Here is a 21,082-nt window from a genome sequence, read left to right on the forward strand (position 1 = left end):
ATAATATGTGGTGTTTTGTGCCTGGTTGCTTTCACTTAGCATAATGTTCTCAGTATTCCTCCATGTTGTAGCATGAATCAGTACTTCACTCCTTTTTATTGCTTAACAGGCTTCCATTGTGTCTATAGACCACATTTTGTTTGTCCATTCATCAGTTGATGGACAGTTAGGTTGTTTTGACATTTTGGCTATTATAAGTGGTGATATTATGAACATTTATCTACAAATTCTTTGTAGATATGTTATCATTTCTATTGGGCACAAACTTAGGAATAGAATTTCTGGGTCATATGGTAACTCTGTAACCTTTTGAAGAACTGCCGACTGGTGGCTGCACCATTTTATTTTTCACCAGCAATGTATACAGTTTTCTCCACATCCTTGCTAACACTTGTTCATACCCTAGTGGGTATGAAGTGGTATCTCCTTGTCGTTTCGATTTGCATTTCCCTGATGATTAATGATGCTGAGCATCTTTTTGTGTGCTTATTGGCCTTTTTTTTTTTTTTTTTTTTTTTTGAAATAAAGTCTCGCTCTATTGCCTAGGCTGGAGTGCAGTGGCGCGATCTTGGCTCACTACAACCTCCACCTCTCGGGTTCAAGTGATTCTTGTTCCTTCGGCCTCCTGAGTAGCTGGGATTACCGATGTGCACCACTATGCCCACCTAATTTTTGTATTTTTAGTAGAGACAGGGTTTCACCATGTTGGCCAGGCTGCTCTCGAACTCCCAACCTCAGGTGATCCACCGGCCTTGGCCTCCCAAAGTGCTGGGATTATAGATGTGAGCCACTGTGCCCGGCCTTACTGGGCATTTGTGTGTCTTCTTTGGAGAAATTTTCTTAGACTTTGCCCATTGTAAAATTGTCTTTTGTTGTTGTTTTGAGATGAAGTGTTGCTGTGTTGATCAGGCTGGTCTCAAATTCCTGGGTTCAAGCGATCTTCCCACCCCAGCCTCCCAAGTAGCTGAGACTATAGCCACGTGCCACTGCACCCAGCTTTTAAAATTGTCTTTTTATTATTGAGTTATAAGAGCTCTTTATATATTCTGGGTAAAATCTCTTTATCAGATATATAACCAGCAGATATTTTCTTCTATTTTGTGGGTTGTCTTTTTTTTTTTTTTTTAATTTTTGTCGGTGGTGTGGATTAGATGTATTTTTACTTTCTTGATGGTGCCCTTTGGAACACAAGCGTTTTTCATTTCAGTAAGTCAAAGAGCTAATTTTGCCGGCTGAATGAGCCTGGCTTCTGGGGGCAGGCGTGGAAGACCATGGCAGCAGTGCGGGTGAGGGATATGATAGCTTCTACTATGGCATGGCCACAGAGTTGGTGAGGAGGCGCCAGGCTTGAGGGAGGCTTGGAGATAGGGCTGATGGACTGAGTCGAGAGGTTGTTGTACGGGTGAGGGAAACAGAGGAATTGAGGGTGAATACTAGGATTTCAGCTTGAACAACACTTTTGATTCAAAATGTGATTACGCTGTTACCTGCTGGACAATTGTGACAGTTTCTAATACCTGCTGGAGCCTAGCAAGGGCAGCCCTGCGCTCCCTCCCTGAGTTCTGAAGTTGCTTTTGGTAGGATTATCACTGAGTGTGCCGAGGAGATGGTCAGGGATTCTGACCTTTTGTAATACCCACTAAGACTTCCTAAGCCACCACAAATAAACATATTATCTGAGTAGAATAGTGCACTTGGTCTGCAAATGCACTTTCAAGGCAAATCCCTTGACTCCCTTCTAGCTAGACTGCAGTCTCAAAGCCCTTCCTGTGTAGAGCCTGCGAGCTGTCAGTGGATAGCATCAAATCAAGCAGATGGATTCTTGAAAGCTAAGTGTCATCATTTGACAGAGCTACTACAAGGAAAAATATTTTTATTTTTAAAAAATTTTTATTGATCGGTTGATTTGAGATGGGGTCTTTTTCTGTCGCCTAGGCTGGAGTGCAGTGGCTCGATCATGGCTCACTGCAGCCTCAAACTCCCGGGCTCAGTGGATCCTCCAGGTTCAGTCGATCCTCTAGGCTCAATCGATTCTTGTGCCTCAGCCTCCTGAGTAGATGGGACTACAGGCACGCACCACCACACCTGGTTAATTTTTTGTATTTTTTGTAGAGGCAGAGTTTCGTCATGTTGCCCAGGCTGATGTCAAACCCCTGGGCTCGGCCGAGCACGGTGGCTTACGCCTGTAATCCCAGCACTTTTGTAGGCCAAGGAGGGTGGATCACAATGTCAGGAGATCGAGACCATCCTGGCTAACACAGTGAAACCCCATCTCTACTTAAAAAAAAAAAAAAAAAAAAAAAAAAAAATTAGCCAGGCGTGGTGGCAGGCGCCTGTAGTCCCAGCTACTCAGGAGGCTGAGGCAAGAGAATGGCATGAACCCAGGAGGCGGAGCTTGCAGTGAGCTGAGATCGCACCACTGCACTCCAGCCTGGGCGACAGAGCGAGACTCCGTCTCAAAAAATAAATAAATAAATAAATAAATAAACAAACAAACAAACAAACCCCTGGGCTCAAGTGATCTGCCCACCTCAGCCTCCCAAAGTACTGGGATTACAGATGTGAGCCACTGTGCCTGGCTAAGGAATAACTTTTTTTTGAGATGGAGTTTTGCTCGTTGCACAGGCTGGAGTGCAATGGCGCAATCTTGGTTCACTGGAACCTCTGCCTCCTGGGTTCCAGCGATTCTCCTGCTTCAGCCTCCCGAGTAGCTGGGATTACGGGCACCTCCTACCATGCCCAGCTAATTTTTGTGTTTTAGTAGAAACAGGGTTTCACCAAGTTGGTCATGCTGGTCTCAAACTCCTGACCTCAGGTGATCCACCCACCTTGGGCTCCCAAAGTGCTGGGTTTACATGTGTGAACCACCACACCCGGCCGGTAATAAGATTTTTAAAGGAGGAAATAACGTTAAGCAATACTTATTGGTGAAGAGCTCAGTACTTCCGCTTGTTTGCTAGGAGATCTCATCAGCTAAAGCAGATAAGAAAGTGCCTTCCAGAGATAGGAAGTAGAAGGTGTGAAGGCCAGGACGTGAGAGGCCAGGCCTGTTGTAATTGGAAGCAATTCAGTGTGGCTGGAGGACAAGTGAGAGATCCTGGGGTGGCAGAGGCCAGATCACCAAGGTTCTTGTAAGCCAGCAACACTTGGGCTTTAGCAGGAGGAGGATGGGGACCACTGCAGAGTGTTAAGCAAGGGAGTGATGACATCAGCTTTGCACATCAGGAAAATCCCTCTGTTTGCCACGTGGATGACGGGGAGGGAGAGGCGGGCAGATGAGCTGGGCACCAGAGAGAGCTGCAGGTGAGAGGTAGCGGTGGCCCGAGCTAGGGGTGACACACTGGGATGTGTGGGAGATGTACTGAACGGAGAATCGGGGACATGGAGAGGAGAGGAGGAGGGATCAGGGATGATGCTCCTTTTCTGGCTTGGTCAGCGTGGCCCAAGCAGCTGGTAGAAGATACAAGATAGGTAAGTGTTTTTGACATTGTTCATTTACTCTGTGTTTATAGCTAGGATGTAAGTTTTACTAATCCCATTTCAGATGGTAAATGGAGATCTAGAGAGGTTAAGCAATTTTTCCAGGGTGCCTCAGGTAGTTTTAGGAGCATTGGGATTTGAACTCAGGTCTTTTTCACTTCAGTATCATTAGCCACTCATCGTGCAGTTCTTCCTCGGTGGAAAGAGGGTCAGTTCTGTGGCTGTGGGTCTGAGACCTGGGGGTTGGGTGAGGTGGAACATGGAGTTGGGTGAAAATTGGGTAAGGAGGAGCAGAAAGTCTTAGCAGAAATGTTTGTTGAGTCTGCATTGTTTTTCCCAAACCTACCACAGGACAGTGAGACAGTAGCTCTGTGCCTCTTCCTCAGCCTGTCCTAGACACTCTTTCTGCCAGGAGGACAGTTTTGCTGGGAGTTGGCCTCAACCTGCTCCTCCTATCTGAATGGTGGGTGAAGGACAGGCAAGCCTGATGCTAAGCTCTTCCAGAGGCCCCCAGATAGGGAAATAGCATGGATTCTCTTGTGCCCGCTGGGGACTTTCTAGGCACCTGGCCCCCAGACATGGCTGTCTTGACTTATCTGGGTGCTATGGCTTATGGGCCTCTAGATGTCCTTTGGAAAAACATGTGTGAGGCATAAATTGATATGAACATTCTTCAAGGCAGTTTGGCAATACATTCTTTTTTAATTCAACATCTTCACCTCTTGAAGTGTACTCCAAGAGTGTGCTTAGATATATTTCGTTGTTTATGATGGTGAAATTAAAATCTTTTGGTTGAGAAAATTTTGGTTTATCCATACAGTGTGTTCTCTGCAGTTTTTCTGTATAGTCACTAAAAATCACATTCTAGGGGAATATTTAATAACATGGAAAATACTCATGATTTATTAAGTGAAAAAGTCTGTGTGTGTGCGTATATGTTTATATACATATATCTGTAGCTATCTATGTATATGGCATATCTCAGTATGATGAGATTGTGACTTTTCTTTACTTCTTTGTCCTTTTATTTTGAGACAGGGTCTCACTCTGTCACCCAGGCTGGAGTACAGTGGTATAATCAGCTCACTGCAGCCTTGATCTCCTGGGTTCAAGCAATTCTCTGTGCACCACCACACCTGGCTAATTTTTGTATTTTTTGTAGAGTCAGGATCTTGCTGTGTTTCCCAGGCTGGTCTCAAATTTCTGGCCTCAAGTGATCTACCCGCCTTGGCCTCCCAAAGTGCTAAGATTACAGGTGTGAGCCACCGCCCCCAGCCGCCTTTGTACTTTTCTTTTCTTTTCTTTTTTTTTTTTGAGATTGAGTTTCACTCTCGTTGCCCAGGCTGGACTGCACAATCTTGGCTCACCACAACCTCCGCCTTCTGGGTTCAAGCGATTCTCCTGCCTCAGCCTCCCCAAGTGGCTGGGATTACAGGCATGCACCACCACGCCTGGCTAATTTTGTATTTTTAGTAGAGACGGGGTTTCTCCATGTTGGTCAGGCTGGTCTTGAACTCCCAACCTCAGGTGATCCGCCCCCTCTTCAGTCTCCCAAAGTGCTGGGGTTTACAAGTGTGAGCCACCGTGCCCGGCCTTCTTTGTGCTTTTCTATATTAACAAATTTTTGAGGCCGGGCATGGTGGTTCATACCTGTAATCCCAGCAAGTCTGGGCGTGGTGGCTCAAGCCTATAATCCCAGCACTTTGAGAGGCCAAGGTGGGTGGATCACCTGAGGTCAGGAGTTCAAGACCAGCATGATCAACATGGTGAAACCCCATCTCTACTAAAAATACAAAAATTAGCCAGGTCTGGTGGCAGGCACCTGTAATCCCAGCTACTTGGGAGGCTGAGGCACAAGAATCGCTTGAACCTGGGAGGCAGAGGTTGCAGTGAGCCAAGATCGTGCTACTGCACTCCAGCCTGGGCTACAGTGCAAGTCTCAAAAAAAAAAAGCAAATTTTTGATAGTAAGCATTTATAACTGTTATAAAAAGAAACCTTTATTTTTAAAAAGTTAAATAAATTATGGCACATCAATGTGTATATGAGTATATATGTATGCACTCTTTAAGGAAACAAAGGCTTTTACTATTTCTGTGCCTTGGAAAGAAGAATGAGAAGTTTCTGCATCCATGAAGTGGAGGTAACATTCATGTCTAATGTTTGGGGATTGCAGGAAAAAAAAAAATGGAAATAACTACAAGTTTCTGCATCCATGAAGTGGAGGTGACATTCATGTCTAATGTTTGGGGATTGCAGGAAAAAAAAAATGGAAGTAACTATGGTGCCTACTTCATGTTTTTTTTGTTTTTTTTTTTCTTTTTTTGGTGAGGATTTAATGGGTTCGTGTGCTAAGAACAGTTTGTGTTAAGTACAGATGGTTTTCAACTTGCAAGGTTTCAACTGTTTTTTGACTTTAAGATTGAGCGAAAATGATACCATTCAGTAGAAACCATATTTCCAGTAACCATACAACCATTCTGTTTTTCACTTTCAATATGGTATTAAATAAATTACATGGGATATTCAACACTTTGTGGTAAAATAGGCTTTAGTTAGATGATTTTGCCCAGCTGTAGGCTAACATAAGTATTATAAGCACATTTAAGTTAGGCTAGGCTAAGCTAAGATGTTCGGCAAGTTCAGTGTATTAAATGTATTGTGACTTACATTTTCAGCTTATGATGGTTTTCTTGGGACATAACCCCATTGTAAGTTGAGGAGCATCTGTAAAAACATTAGCTATTCCCATTATTATTACTTCAAAAGAGGGTGGATTGGGTTCTTAAGTATCACAGAGGAATGCAATTATTATTATTATTATTTACTTACCTTTAAGAAAGTTCTCATACATGGATATATTCTGCCTTCCTACTTCACTGTATTGGCTATTGTGACTATCAGATGAAATGGGAATCTAAGGCCGGGCACGTTGGCTCACACCTATAATCCCAGCACTTTGGGAGGCTCAGGCGGGCAGATCACGAGGTCAGGAGTTCAAGACCAGCCTGGCCAATGTGGTGAAACCCCCGTCTCTACTAAAAAATATAAAAATTATCCGGGCATGGTGGCACACGCCTGTAGTCCCAGCTACTCGGGAGGATGAGGCAGAAGAACCCAGGAGGCGGGTGTTGCAGTGAGCCCAGATCGCACCACTACACTCCAGCTTGGGGGACAGAGCGAGACTCTGTCTCAAAAATAAAAAAAAGAAATAAAATCTAAAAATGCTTGGAAAACTGGATATGCTATACAGATTTAGGGAATTATTATTCCAGCATTGAATTGTGGTCATATTGAAGAAAAAATGATATTTTGCTGCTCTTCCATTCTGTTTTTTAGAATTTTATATTTAATATTTTTTCTTTTGCTCTACACATTCAGAGAAACTTCTCTAGTAATGAACTATAGAAATGATCCCAGAAAGCGCAGCCTTTGTTCTTCTGTTCTTGTCACTCATTCCTTCCTTGCATATTTTCCTTTTATTTATTCATTTAAGAGACAGTGTCTCACTCTGTCACTCAGGCTAGAGTGCAGTGACACAGTCATAGCTCACTGCAGCCTCAAGTTCGTAGGCTCAAGTGATCTCCCTGGCTGGGTGCAGTGGCTCACACCTGTAATCCCAGCACTTGGGGAAGCCGAGAAGGAAGCATCACTTGAGCCCAGGAGACCAGCCTAGGCAACATAGTGAAACGCTCTCTATTTTATAAAATGAAATATTTGTTTGAAAAGCGTGATCTTCCCACCTCAGCCTCATGAGTAGCTAGGACTGCAGGCATGCAGCACCATGCGTGACTAATTTTTAAAAATATTTTTTGTTGAGGCGGGAGTCTTCCTATGTTGCCCAGGCTGGTTGTGAACTCCTGGTCTCAAGCAGTTCTCCCACCTTGGCCTCCCAAAGCACTAGGATTACAGGCATAAGCCACTGTTCCTGGGTCAAATTTTCTATTTCATCATTCCTTCATTTATGCAACAAATACTTGCTGAATGCCTCTGATGTGCCTAGCCCTTTTCTCCCTGTGGGGGGAAGAGGGGTGAGTGAGGCCGATATGGACTCTGCTGTTATGGGTCTTACAGACTAGTGTGTGTGTCGGAGTGGCAGGCAGGCAGATGGCCAGTCAGAGAAAAGAAAGGAGATGTGTGGCTAGGCCGGGCACAGTGGCTCACACCTGTAATCCAAGCACTTTGGGAGGCTGAGATGGGAGGATCTCTTGAGCCCAGGAGCTTGAGGCTGTAGTAAGCCACTATTGAGACCAGCCTGGGCAACATAGCGAGACCTCATCTCTACAAAATAATTTAAAAATTAGCCAGGCATGGTGGCATATTCCTGTAGTCCCAGCTACGTGGGAGGTGGAGGCAGGAAGTTCACTTGAGCCCAGGAGTTTGAGGCTTCAGTGAGTCATGATCTTGCTACTGCTTTCCAGCCTGGGTCACAGAGTGAGACTGTGTCTCAAAAAAAAAGTAGAAGAAAGGGCCTGTGTAGAGAAAGTAAAACTGGGGGAGGTGACAGAGAGAGAACTCAGTAGGGGAGGAGAAGTCAAGTACGGCCTCATGAAAGAGGGCACAATTGAGAAGGAGGAAGAGCTCAGTAAAGAAAGAACATTCCAAGTGGATGGAACAGCCAATGCAAGGGCCCTGGGGTGAGAACGAGCTGGATTAATTTGATCAGAAGAGGGATTGGAAGTTGGTCCGTCCACTATGTAGAAATAGAAAACCTACAGTTCAAAGAGACCATAAATCCATGATGCAAGAAGTTTCTATGAGAGGAGCTTGGAAGTCTCCATAGAACCTGTAGAGCTAAAATATCCCTCCAGGTGTAATCAGGTACAGAGCATCTACCTGGACTGTTACAACTTGCCTGTCAGAGCTGTGACTGTGGTGTTGGCAAGAGCCTAGGACTTGGAGGGAAAAGACCTAGAGTCAAGTCTCGGCTGTTTGATCTTGAGTGAGTCTTATGACCCTCTGGCCCTCAGTCCCTTCTAAAAGTTGGGGATGATGCTACCTGTCTTATAAGGTAGGGTCAGGATTAAATGAGTGAGTGAGCACTTTGTGAAAGATGACGTGCATGGAAGGGTTGCATATCTTTAGTAAGGGAAGCTTTGAAGCCAAAGTGCAAGTGGGTGGGTCTCCATGTGGAACAGAGTAAGGTGCTGTGTGGCTGGACTCTTGAGTGCTGAGGAGGCTGTGGGCATCCAACCAGGCCAGGGCACCTGTTCTTCACCATCTCATTAACACAGCCAGCATATCTGCATCTGAGATTGGCCCACTATTCTCCTACTAGAGTGTCTTTCCTGTTTGTCTTTTCCATATCCTGTCCCACCTGGTGGGCTTCATAGTTCAGGATGTGTTCAGTGAAGCCATGTCTACACTCACTCTAATCCCCACTGATCTCTCTCTCTTCTCATGAAAACCCACAAATTATCACCTCATTACTTGTGGATTTGTGTCTTTTCACTGTTTCATCTGCCTCCCTGTGTAGATCATAAGCTACTTGGGAGTAAGAACTGTTTTGTTTTTTGTATTCTTTCAACTCCCCCATGGCATTCACGACAACATAAATCATAGAGGTCAGAACATACTGAAGTGCATTTTGAGTTAAAATGCTCAAAAGTGATCTTAGTGACACGTGTTTACTTTCTCTGTTTATTTAATGTTTACTATAATGCAGCTATAATGTTTACCTGCCTAAAATTTAATGCAGCTATAAAGTTTACCTGCCTAAAAGTTCCATGTTGCCATTATTAAACATACTTCTTTTTGCCGTGACTAGGCATTGAAAGGATTGTAATGCTTTGTTCTGTAGCCCCCAGGTTTCCCTAGATGACAAATAAGCATTCCTTTTCCTGCGTGAAGATCGTCTGTGGAAACCTTGGCCATGGCATCGATATCAGAGCCTGTTACATTCAGAGAGTTCTGCCCGTTGTACTATCTCCTCAATGCCATTCCGACAAAGATCCAGAAGGGTTTCCGCTCTATCGTGGTCTATCTCACGGCCCTCGACGCCAACGGGGACTACATCGCGTTGGGCAGCAGCATCGGCATGCTCTATCTGTACTGCCGGCACCTCAACCAGATGAGGAAGTACAACTTTGAGGTGAGCCTTGCTTTGCTTTTCACCTGAGGGGGCATGAGCCATAGCTGACGCTTAACATGCTTGTGTTCTAGGATGAGATAATTTACTTCTGATTTGCCAGAATGTGGCCTTAATACCTCACCCAAACAATACTTTAAAACCGTCTTTAGCTGAAGTGGAATATAACTAAAAACATTGGTGTTTTTAACTTTTTCCTGCCTCCAAAAATCTAACATCACTTTATTTATTTATTTGAGACAGAGTCTCGCTCTGTTGTCCAGCCTAGAGTGCAGTGGGACAATCATAGCTCATTGTAGCCTCAAACTCCTGGGCTCAAGTGATCCTTTTGCTTCAACTTCCTGAGTAGCTAGGACCACAGGGATGACTGCCACACCCAGCTAATTTTTGTTTTGTTTTGTCTGTAGAGACATGGTTTCACTATGTTGCCCAGACTGGTCTTGAACTCCTTGGCTCGAGCAGTCCTCCTGCCTTGGCCTCCCAAAGTGCTCGGATTACAGGCATGAGCCACCACACCTGGCCTAACATCACTTTAAAAGAGAACATCACCTGAGGTCAGGAGTTTGAGACCAGCCTTGACCAATATGGTGAAACCCTGTCTCTACTAAAAATACAAAAATTAGCTGGGTATGGTGGCATGCACCTGTACTTCCAGCTACTCAGGAGGCTGAGACAGGAGAATTGCTTGAACCTGGGAGATGGAGGTTGCAGTGAGCCAAGATCACACCAATGCACTCCAGCCTAGGTGACAGAGTGAGACTCCATCTTAAAAAAAAGAAAGAAAGAAAGAAAGAGAAGATTTTAGTATTTAAAACTTACTACAACACTTTGAAAGCAGATATTTTTTTTCCTAAGTGTTTACAGGAACAGGCACATGCCTGTTTTTCAAAGTTTTGAATAATCTCTAGTTCTTCTCTTGAAATTATGATGAAAAAAGGATTTATATGAATATTGGCTCATTGCCAGAATATGCACCTCTTAGCTGAGCTGAGGTCTCTTCTATAGCATTGGGATCCTGACCAATCTGTTTCTTCAGTGCTGTGGACTCAGGCATTTCTGTGTATTGTAGATATTGGTGGAGATGTTATTTGACCGTGTTGTGGCTGGCACCAACTATTGGTGAACTGTAATTCACCCACTTAGTCAATATCTGTAGTTTATTGAGTACATCACTTTTGTGAGAGACTCAAAGTTGACTGAGTTGTGGCTTCTACCACATGGGACTCTATTCTCTCTGTGGTTAGGGGGCTTTTATGGACCAAGATACAGCTTTTGTATCTAAGAGAAATGTTTACAAATACTTGTGTTTTAATCAATATTCAATATATTAAAGTTTTAATTTAAAACGTAACTACCTTAAGCCTCTGTGCTCATTTTAAAATAATAAAAATGGTTGGTACACATACAGCCCTTTCTATGTGTCAGACATTATTCTTTAAAAATATGTTTTTAAAATTTTTTAAAACATTATTTTTTCCTTCTCACTATGCTTCTTGGACAGACATATATTAACTCATTTTATCCTCACAAAAACTCTCTGAGGCAGATGTTATAATGATCTTCCTCATTTACGAAGGAGACAGCTGGTGAAGAGAGGGTAGGTGACTTGCCTGAGGTTGGCTGGTAGTAAATGGCAGCACCGTCACGTGAACTTGGGCAGACTGTCTCTAGGGTCTGTATTAATTTTTTTTTTTTTTTTTTTGAGACGGAGTTTCACTCTTGTTGCCCAGGCTGGAGTGCAATGACATGATCTCGGCTCACTGCAACCTCCACCTCCCAGGTTCAAGCAATTTTCCTGCCTCAGCCTCCAAAGCAGCTGGGATTACAGGCACCCGCTATCACACCCAGCTAATTTTTGTATTTTTAGTAGAGACGGTGTTTCACCATGTTGGCCAGGCTGGTCTCAAACTCCTGACGTCAGGTGATCCATCTGCCTCAGCCTCCCAAAGTGCTGTGATTACAGGCGTGAGCTACCACACCTGCCTGTGTATTAATATTTTTTGTATAAAAATTAGAACTACTGCTATTTCTTCTCTTTGAGTAATAGCTCATGGATTTGACTGATCAAATTCCCCAAACATTTAAAACCATTACATAATCTTTCAAACTGTAGTTAGGAGTTTAATAGTCTGAAATCTCTCAAATGCTTCAGACACTTATAAGGAAGACTTATGAATCCAATGATGAACCCCAACAAGATTAATCAAAGAAATCCCTGCACAGAGACATCCTAGTCACACTGCTAAAGATCACAATCTTAAAATCCGTGCACAGAGGCATCCTAGTCACACTGCTGAAGATCACAATCTTAAAATCCATGCACAGAGGCATCCTAGTCACACTGCTGAAGATCACAATCTTAAAAATAGCCAGAGAACAATGACGTATTACCTGTAGAGGAACAATGATTTAAATGACTGTGGATGTCTCATCAGAAACTGTATTAGCCCATTCTCACGCTGCTATGAAGAAATACCCAAGCCTGTATAATTTATAAAGGAAAGAGGTTTTATTGACTCACAGTTCCGCATGGCTGGGGAGGCCTCAGGAAACTTACAGTCATGGTGGAAGGCGCCTCTTCACAGGGCTCACTGTCACAAGAACATGAGGGAGGAAACCATGCCCACGACTCAATTATCTCTACCTGGTCCCTCCTACGACATGTGGGGATTATGGGAACTATAATTCAAGATGAAATTTGGGTGAGGACACAGCCAAACCATATCAGAAACAATGGAAGCTGGAAGACAGTAGCATTTTTTTGGTTTTTTGTTTTTGTTTTGTTTTGAGATGGAGTCTCACTCTGTCGCCCAGGCTAGAGTGCAGTGGCACGATCTCGGCTCACTGCAACCTCCACCTCCCGGGTCCAAGCGACTCTCATGCCTCAGCCTCCCGAGTAGCTGGGACTACAGGTGCCCGCCACCACGCCCTGCTAAATTTTTGTATTTTTAGTGGAGACAGGGTTTCACCATGTTCGCCAGGATGGTCTCGATCTCCTGACCTCGTGATCCGCCCGCCTCGGCCTCCCGAAGTGCTGGGATTACAGGCATGAATCACCGCACCCAGCTTGTTTTTTTGTTTTTTTGTTTTTTTTTGTTGTTGTTGTTGTTTTGGCAGAGTTTCGCTCTTGTTGCTCAGGCTGGAGCGCAGTGACGCGATCTCGGCTCACTGCAACCTCCGCCTCCTGGGTTCAAACGATTCTCCTGCCTCAGCCTCCCTTGTAGCTGGGATTACAGGCACACGCCACCACGCTCAGCTAATTTTTCTATTTTTAGTAGAGACGGGGTTTCACCGTGTTGTCCAGGCTGGTCTCAAACTCCTGATGTCAGGTGATCCACTCGCCTCGGCCTCCCAAAATGCTGGGATTACAGCTGTGAGCCACTGCGCCTGGCCGATAGTAGCACATTTTTAAAGTGGCTGAGAGGCCGGGCATGGTGGCTCACACCTGTAATTCCAGAAGTTTGGGAGGCTGAGGCGGGTGGATCACTTGAGGTCGGGAGTTCGAGACCAACCTGGCCAACATGGCGAGAGCCCCATCTCTACTAAAAATACAAAAATTAGCCGGGAGTGGTGGCTCATGCCTGTAATCCCAGCTACTCAGAAGGCTGAGGCATGAGAATCGCTTGAATCTGGGAAGCAGAGGCTGCAGTGAGCTAAGATCGTGCCAGTGCACTCCAGCCTGGGTGACAGAGTGAGACTCCATCTGAAAAATAAAATAAAAGTTCTGAGAGAATTGTCAACCCAGAATTCTTTATTCAGTGAAAATACCTATCAAGAAAGAAGGTGAAATGAAAGTATTATCAGATGAAGGAAAACTTAAGAGGGTTCGTTGCCAGCCGACCTGCTCTAAAGTCATTGCTAAATGAAGTTCTTTAGACAGAAGGGAACTTTGTACATCAAGAATGAAGAATAGTAAATACCCGGGTAATAAATACAGTAGATGATTTTTCCCCTGTTGAGTTCTTTAAAATATATTTGACAGTTGAAAACAAAAATAACTGATCAAGTTTTAATGGATGTAGGTGTAGTAATATCTAAGACAAGTACAACATAAGTAAGGGAGAGTAAGGTATCCTATACATTTGTACATTCTTCTTGAAGAGGTACAATATTGATTCTAAGTAGATTTTGAAAAATTACGTATAGGCTGGGCGCGGTGGCTCACGCCTGTAATCCTAGCAATTTGGGAGGCCGAGGCGGTTGGATCACAAGGTCAGGAGATTGAGACCATCCTGGATAACACGGTGAAACCCTGTCTCTACTAAAAATACAAAAAATTAGCCAGGCGTGGTGGTGGGCGCCTGTAGTCCCAGCTACTCGGGAGGCTGAGGCAGGAGAATGGCGTGAACCCAGGAGGTGGAGGTGGCAGTGAGCCGAGACTGCGCCACTGCACGCCAGCCTGGGCGACAGAGCGAGACTCTGTCTCAAAAAAAAAAAGAAAAATTACATATATATGTATTGTAATCCCTAGAGCAACTACTCTATGATGAGGTAGATATATCAAAATGAAATTTCAAAAAATGTTGAAATAACTCACAGGAGAGCAGGAAAGAGGAAACAGGAAGGTAAAACAGAAAGAACAGACAGAAAACAAATAAAATGATAGCCCTAAATCCAAACATACCAATAGTTAACGTTCAATGCAAATGATCTAAATATGTCTGTTAAAAGACAGAAATTGTCAGGATGGGTATAAAATGATGAACCAACTGTATGTTGTCTGTAAGAAATTCAATTCAAATATAATGATATAGGTAGGCTGAAAGTAAAAAGATGGAAGAAGATACCTCATGTAAACACTAATCAATGGAAAGTTGGAGTGGCAGCCTGGCATGGTGGCTCACGCCTGTAATACCAGCACTTTGGGAGGCTGAGGCGGGTGGATCATGTGACGTCAAGAGTTCGAGACCAGCTTGGCCAACATGGTGAAACGCCATCTCTACTAAAAATAAATTATCCAGGCATGGTGGCGGGCTCCTGTAATCCCAGCTACTCAGGAGATTGAGGCAGGAGAATTACTTGAACCTGGGAGCCAGAGGTTGCAGTGAGCCAAGATCGCGCCATTGCACTCCAGCCTGGGCAATAAGAGTGAAACTCCGTTTCAAAAAAAAAAAGAAAGTTGGAGTGGCTGTATTAATATCAAGGTTTTCTTCTGTACAAAGAAATAACCAGGGATAAAAAAGACATTACATAATAACAGATTTGTATATGTCCCTTAACAACAGAGCTTCACACAATACATGAAGCAGAAATGGACAAATCTGCAATTACATGTGGAGACTTCAATATTCCTCTCTCAATCATAGAAGTAGTAGACAGAAAACCAACAGGATATAGAAGAACTGAACAACACCATCAGCCAACTTGGTCTAATTCACATTTATAGAACACTCTGCCCAACAGCAGCTGAATATACATTCTTTACAAGTGCACATGGAACGTTCATCAATATAGACCATGTCCTGAGTTAGAAAACATACCTCAACACATTTAGACTAGACTAGGCTTTCCAGGCCTTTGTGTTTTACTTTGTTTTCTCACTTTTCTTTAAAATATAATTTACACAAAGTTTGCAAATCTTTTTTTTTTTTGAGACGGAGTTTTGCTCTTGTTGCCCAGGCTGGAGTGCAATGGCGCGATCTCGGCTCACTGCAACCTCCATCCCCTGGGTTCAAGTGATTCTTGCCTCAGCCTCCAAAGTAGCTGGGATTACAGGCGCCTGCCACCACACCTGGCTAATTTTTTGTATTTTTAGTAGAGATGGGGTTTCACCACATTGGCCAGGCTGGTCTCGAACACCAGACCTCAGGTGATCCACCCACCTCGGCCTCCCAAAGTGCTGGGATGACAGGCGTGAGCCACTGTGCCTGGCCTGCAAATCTTAATTGTACAATGTGATGAATTTATATGTGTATGCCTGTTTAATCACCCAGTTCAAGATACAGAACATTTCCAGCACCCCAGAAGATTCTCTTGTGCTACCTCCTAATCATTACCCCTCCCCAAGGTAACTATTCTGACTTCTAACACAGAGTAGTTTTGACTTCTACAGAGTAGTTTTGCTAGCTCCTTGGGTTTTAATTCACTATTAAGTAACCTCTGGCAGTAAGCTTTATATGCTTTAGTGGAATTTGGACTCCTTACTCAGGTGGCAGTTACAACCCAGTTTTCTTTTTTCTTTTATAAAGCACATGAGTCTCATTGATCACCATTGTATTGTCTTTTTTTTTTTTTTTTTTGAGGCAGAGTCTCACTCTGTCACCCAGGCTGGAGTGCAGTGAAGCGATCTCGGCTCACTGCAGTCTCCACCTCCTGGGTTCAAGTGATTCTCCTGCTTCAGCCTCCTGAGTAGCTGGAATTACAGGTGCCCGCCACCATGCCTGGCTAATTTTTGTATTTTTAGTAGAGACAGGGTTTTACCATGTTGGCCAGGCTGGATTCAAACTCCTGATCTCAAGTGATCCACTTGCCTCGGCTTCCTAAAGTGCTGGGATTACAAGCGTGAGCCACTGAGCCCGGCCCCGTATTGTCTTTTAGAAAAACTATATAACTATTTAAATATTTTCAGTCACCAAACTAAAAAACAAATACTAAAGTTGAAGTTTATTGCTCCCCAGAATGAAACTACAAATTACATCTGATGGCCATTTTTACAGTTTAACCAATAATTAGTTCTCTATTTATCATATTATCTTTGTTTTGTTTTCCTTTAACAGAATACCTAAGACTGGTAATTGTTCTTTTTTTCTTTTTGAGATGGAGTTTCACTCTTGTTGCCTAGCCTGGAGTGCAGTGGCACAACCTCGGCTCACTGCAACCTCTGCCTCCCGGATTCAAGCGATTCTTCTGTCTCAGTCTCCTGAGTAGCTGGGATTACAGGCATGTGCCACCACGCCTGGCTAATTCTGTATTTTTAGTAGAGACAGGGTTTCTCCATGTTAGCCAGGCTGGTCTCAAACTCCCGACCCCAGGTGATCCACCTGCCTCGGCCTCCCAAAGTGCTGTGATTACAGGTGTGAGCCACTGTATCTGGCCGGAAGTCTTTTTTTTTTTTTTTTTTTTAAAGAGGTTTATTTGGCCCACAGTTCTGTAGCTGGAAAGTCCAAGATTGGGCAGCTGCATCTGGTGGGGACCTCATGCTGCTTCCACTCATGGTGGGAATTGGAAGGGGACCAGGTGTGTATCAAGAGATCACATGGTAGGCCAGGCGCGGTGGCTCACGCCTGTAATCCCAGCACTTTGGGAGGCCGAGGCGGGCGGATCACGAGGTCAGGAGTTTGAGACCAGCCTGGACAACATGGTGAAACCCCATCTCTACTAAAAATAGAAAAATTAGCCAGGCGTGGTGGCCTACGCCTGTGATCCCAGCTACTCAGGAGGCTGAGGCAGGAGAATCGCTTGAACCTGGGAGGCGGAGATTGCAGTGAGCCAAGATTGCACCACTACACTCAGCCTGGGTGATGGAGCAAGACTCCGTCTCAAAAAAAAAAAAAAAAAAATATATATATATATATATACGTATATATATATATATATATATATATATATATATATATATATATATATATCACATGGCAAGAGAGGAAGCAAGACAGGAACCAAGGATGCCAGACTTGTTTTCTTTTCTTTTCCTTTTTTTTTTTTTTTTTTTTTTTTTTTTTTGAGACGGAGTTTCACTCTTGTTGCCCTGGTTGGAGTACAATGGTGCAATCTCGGCTCACTGCAACCTCTGCCTCCTAGTTTCCAGCAATTCTCCTGCCTCAGCCTTCCGAGTAGCCAGGACTACAGGTGTGCGCCACCACATCTGGCTGATTTTTGTATTTTTAGTAGAGACAGGGTTTCACCATGTTGGCCAGGCTGGTCTCAAACTCCTGACCTCAGGTGATCCGCCTGCCTCAGCCTCCCAAAGTGCTGGGATTACAGGCATGAGCCACGGCACCCGGCTGTTTTTCTTTTAGTATGGAGTGCTTCACAAATTTGTGTGCCATCTTTGTGCAAGGAAGCCAGACTCTTTTTAACAACCTGCTGTCTTGGAAACTAATCCAGTCCTTGGAGAGTGAGCACTCATTCACCCACAAGGAGGTCATTAATCTATTCGTGAGGGATCTACCCCCATGGCCCAAACACCTCCCACTAGGCCCCACCTCCCAGCACTGCCACTTTGGGGATCAAACTTCAACATAAATTTTGGCAAAGACAAACCACATCTAAACCATAGCAGATATGATAAGTCACGTGAGCTTTGAAGGAATGTGACATGGTAGAACAGCATCCACAGACTCTACCAGAGTTTGAGAGAACAGCATCCACAGGCTCTACCAGAGATTGAGGGAGGCTGGTACAAATTACTGGATCCAGCAACATAGAAGGGGACTCTGGGAGAATCCCACTTAAAGATTTTAGCTAGTCCGGGCATGGTGGTATACACCTGTAATCCCAGCACTTTGGGAGGCTGAGGTGGACAGATAGCTTGAGCTCAGGAGTTCGAGACTAGCCTTGGCAATACAGCAAGACCCCCATCTCTACGAAAGAATACAAAACTTATTCAGGTGTGATGGCGTGTACCTGTAGTCCCAGCTACTCAGGAGGCTCAGGTGGGAGGATCATTTGAGCCCAGGAGGTCGAGGTCGTAGTGAGCTGAGATTGAGCCACTGCACCCTAACCTAGGCAACAAAGTGAGACCCTGCCTCAAAAAAAAAAAAAAAAATTTTAGCTAGTTATCCTTTAAATGTGTTTCACCCATACATGCATATGCCAACTGTGTACCTACAAAAACTTTTTAAATCTAAAATATTAACATTTGGAAAAAAATGTATTTTGCTGGGGCCAAAATCCATACTTGGTAGCCCTGAGTATCAACAGCATTTTTTTGAGCACCCGTTGTATATAGGATATCAAACTTATAATTGTGGAGAATCACAAGGGAGGTATAAAATAAAATTTCTTGTCCAGGCACGGTGGCTCACGCCTATAATCCCAACACTTTGGTAGGCTGAGGCAGGCAGATCATTTTGAGCTCAGGAGTTTGAGACCAGCCTGAGCAACATGGCAAAATCCCATCTCTACTAAAAATATAAAAATTACCCGGGCTGGTGGCGGGCACCTGTAATCCCAGCTACTCAGGAGACTGAGGCTGGAGAATCGCTTGAACCCAGGAGGCGGAGGTTGCAGTGAGTAGAGATTGCACCACTGCACTCCAGCCTGGGTGACAGAGCAAGACTCTGTCTCAAAAATAAAATAAAAAAATTTTTTTGGCAAGAATGTAGAATTTAGAGTTAGAAGATTTAGAGCTTGGAAACAAAGCTGTATACCTATATGTAAACACATAGGAAAAGGTCTGAAGAAATTTTCACAATGATTACTTAACGCTAGGTAGGGATTAAGAATGGGATGGGCTGAGGGAGGAAGAGTGAAAGGGAATTATGTATTTTTTTAACTTTACTGAGGAATTACTAGAAATTTTTGGTACATATTACACACATAAACACAACAACACAAAGATTTGTTTTCAGCTTTGGCTGCCAGTTATTAGTGGTTTAACCCCAGAGATGAATTAAATATTTATGTTGTTGTTGTTGTTGTCATTTTCATCATGAGAGCTGGCTGGGTCTTAGAATCATTTGGTACAATCCCCACTTTTTATAGATAAAGAAATTCTAAGATTCCTGCTTCAAGGCACATATCTCTGATTGCCTAACCATTGTGCTTCTTGTGAGAGGAGGCAGCCCCTCCATGCAGTCTGTGGATTTCAAGGATATGGAATACAGATGCATGGGCTCTTTGGAATGTCCAAGTTGAAAGTTAAAGATGCATTAACTAGTTTAGGGAAAATCTAAGATTTTATGGGAAGATAAATAAAAAGTTTATGCTCAAATAAATTCATGTATGGCATGATTGAAAGATTATGTTTTTAAATGAAGTTATGTTTCCTAAAGAGGAAAGCAGACCTTTTCTGTGGTAAATATAGCCTTGCATGTGTTTTCAAGAATAGTGCTTTGGAAACCATTTTTTTCTACACAAGTTAGTGGGAGAGGGCAGATGGAAACACAGATTCTTCCTACCTAGTGCCAAAAGCACTGAGAAAATGTTGCAAGGAGCTAATAACAAGCACAAAAATGTTAGAAATGTGTTAAATATATAGGTCTGACATGTGTAAGCATAGACCAAAAAGACTACTTGACCTGAGTTTCTAATGTTCTGTTTTGAAGTTAAACATATGATCCCTTTTCCTTAGCATTCAACAGGCTAATGAGATTTCATCGATTTGCCTTCGGAGCTGTCTTTTTTTTTTTTTGAGACGGAGTCTTGCTCTGTCCCCCAGGCTGGAGTGCAGTGGCGCTATCTCGGCTCACTGTAAGCTCCGCCTCCCAGGTTCATGCCATTCTCCTCCCTCAGCCTCCCGAGTAGCTGGGACCACAGGTGCCCGCCACCACACCTGGCTAATTTTTTGTATTTTTAGTAGAGACAGGGTTTCACCATGTAAGCCAGGATGGTCTCGATCTCCTGACCTCGTAATCCGCTCGCCTCAGCCTCCCAAAGTGCTGGGATTACAGGCGTGAGCCACCACACCTGGCTGGGTGGTTGCAGTTTTAAATAGCATTCCAGGGAAGGTCTGACTGAGAAGGTGACAGTTGAACAAAGACATAAAGAGCATGACCAACCCGCCACGCTGACATGTCTGTATTCCAAGAAGACGGAAGGGAAAGGCCCTGAGCCTGAAACATGTCTTGGATATTTCGCATTCAGAAAAGTCATGCTTCAGAATGTTACAAGTATTTCATTGGCTTATACTTTATAGACATATTTTAAAGAGATGCAGAAAGGACAGTTTTTGTCTCACCATAGCAGCCAAGGTGCATTTGCCCAGTGCCTTCCATTGTCTTTCCCTAGGGAAGTAACTTTTAGGTCCAGGGATGAGGAGCCTGTGATGTCTGTATTCTGGTTTGTTGATAACATTACCATACAGGGCTTCACTGGTGTCCTTCTTAGCATGGATTGCTTCCATTCATTGGTTGCTGGAAAATTTGCTTTCAAATGTTTTTAACAGTGACTCTTAGGGGAAAAAAAATACATTTTATTAGATGTCCATTCTCCCTAAATTTACCTGAGTTCAACTGAATTCCAATAGGTTTTTTTTAATGTTAATTTAAAAAAACAAGCTGGCCAGGTGTGATGGCTCACGCCTGTAATCCCAGCACTTTGGGAGGCCAAGGTGGGTGGATCACTTAAGGTCAGGAGTTTGAGACCAGCCTGACCAGTATGGTGAAACCCCATCTCTACTAAAAATACAAAAATTGGCTGGGCGCGGTGGCTCACGCCTGTAAACACAACACTTTGGAAGGCCGAGGCGGGAGGATTACGAGGTCAGGAGATCGAGACCATCCTGGCTAACACGGTGAAACCCCATCTCTACTAAAAATACAAAAAAAACGCCGGGCGCGGTGGCTCACACCTGTAATCTCAGCACTTTGGGAGGCCAGGGCAGGCGGATCACAAGGTCTGGAGATTGAGGCCA

At 43.9% G+C, this 21,082-nt stretch overlaps 1 protein-coding gene and 1 pseudogene across 2 annotated transcripts in view; one reads left to right on the forward strand and one right to left on the reverse strand.

The window, feature by feature from the left end:
- Window positions 1–21,082, forward strand: part of TECPR2 (tectonin beta-propeller repeat containing 2) — a 141,444-nt gene that overhangs the window by 4,602 nt on the left and 115,760 nt on the right. For both annotated transcript variants that reach the window (XM_054449317.2, XM_063652074.1), the window contains exon 2: window positions 9,280–9,570. In XM_054449317.2, coding sequence (XP_054305292.2) covers window positions 9,352–9,570 — 219 coding nt within the window. In that variant the 5' untranslated portion in view covers window positions 9,280–9,351. The remainder of the gene's footprint in view (window positions 1–9,279; window positions 9,571–21,082) is intronic.
- LOC129013492 (small nucleolar RNA U3) lies at window positions 6,831–6,912 on the reverse strand (annotated as a pseudogene).

The sequence above is a fragment of the Pongo pygmaeus genome, chromosome 15 (genome assembly GCF_028885625.2).
Source record: "Pongo pygmaeus isolate AG05252 chromosome 15, NHGRI_mPonPyg2-v2.0_pri, whole genome shotgun sequence".
Classification (NCBI taxonomy): Eukaryota; Metazoa; Chordata; class Mammalia; order Primates; family Hominidae; genus Pongo; species Pongo pygmaeus.